General features: G+C 72.5%; 1 protein-coding gene across 1 annotated transcript; it reads right to left on the reverse strand.

Moving 5' to 3' along the window:
• Nucleotides 1-87: 87 nt before the first annotated feature.
• On the reverse strand, nt 88-972 carry Aspvir_006972 (uncharacterized protein; the record flags this gene model as incomplete). The annotated part of the gene is made up of 1 exon (XM_043275185.1): nt 88-972. One exon carries the CDS (start codon nt 970-972, stop codon nt 88-90), a length of 885 nt encoding a protein of 294 aa, XP_043131120.1.
• Nucleotides 973-1,373: the final 401 nt, after the last annotated feature.

Raw genomic sequence — 1,373 nt, forward strand, 5'->3', positions numbered from 1 at the left:
TCGTGTAAGCGGTCAAGTAGCCTTGTTGCTACGAGTCGCTGAGCGTCAGCCCGATCCTTGGCTAGATTTGTTGGCAAACACCTCCCATCAACGGGCCCGGCAGCGCCGGGCGCTTGGAGGGGGGCCCAGACACCTTTCTCCGGAGACGCGGGGGGGCACCGGTGACGGCCGGTCCCCTCGGGATCTCCACCTCCATGGACTCTCGCCAGTTGGCCGGCCGAGATGGCCGCGGGGACCCGCGCGCCGCCGCCGCCTGGTGACGAAGGGCAGTGACCAGTTGGCTGGGGCACATGGCCGCACGGGCGGCGCGCGGTCTGCCGGCGCAGGTGGGCCTCCCCCCGGAACGACGTTCGGACCCGGGAACGTTTGCGCGCACGATGATGGGCCGGGCGAGGTCGGTGGGTATGTGTAGGAGAAGGGCCGCCGGCGGCGCGCGCGAGGGTCCCGGTTGAGGGGAGTCGGTTGAGGGGGGCTGGGGGCCCGGTAGGCGCGCGCCCTCGAGGCGAGCAGAGAGTCGCGCGCGCGAGGGCGACGAAGGGAGGGCGAGGAGGGCGAGGAGGGCGAGGAGGAGGAGGAGGGGGAGGCGCGCAGGCGAGCGCGCGGCGGCCAGTTGGCTGGCCGAGTTGGCGCGGCGGGGGGCGCCGCGCGGGCGGGCGGCAGGGTGACCAGTTGGCGGGAGCCCCTTGGGCAGGCCGGCCGCCGGCAGGCAAGGGCGCGCGCCATGGACAGACGCTGGCCGAGCGACACACTCGCAGGCACCGGGGGTGACCAGTTGGCCGGCGCGCGCCAGGGACCGACACCGGGTCGAGAGACACCCAGACGGACACGGGAGGCGCCAGAGGTGACCAGTTGGCCGGCGCGCGCGCGCCCTTGTCGGCACCGGAGAGCCGCGCGCCGTCTACGGGGACACTTGCAGCGACACGCACATGGCCGTCGGCCTCGACGGATGCCGGCATGGCCCGCCGGCGGCATCCATCCGTGGGGATACGCAGACACCCACCCATCCATCCATATATATATGTGCATATGCACCCGCATCCCCCCCCGACATCTGCACGGAGGTAGGTCGGCATGGCCCACCGGTGCCATCTAGCCAGCTAGCGAGCTACCGATCCATCCATCGCGATACACGGACAGACACACAGACCCCGCGGCCGATATAGGCCGGGCGCGCGCGCCCTGCCGCAGCGAGCGATGGGCCGCGCGCGCGGAGGGGACCGGTGGGCAGGCGGGCGCAGGCTTCGAGGGCCGACCGGCCCTGCGCGCGCGAGACGGCGCGAGTGACCAAGTCCCCTTGCGGCCCAAGCAACGGGCGAACCTGAGAGGCCCACTTTGTATGGGCGCGCGGGTCGACGCACGGACCACCCCATACA

Source organism: Aspergillus viridinutans (genome assembly GCF_018404265.1).
Source record: "Aspergillus viridinutans IFM 47045 DNA, scaffold_46, whole genome shotgun sequence".
Lineage (NCBI taxonomy): Eukaryota > Fungi > Ascomycota > Eurotiomycetes > Eurotiales > Aspergillaceae > Aspergillus > Aspergillus viridinutans.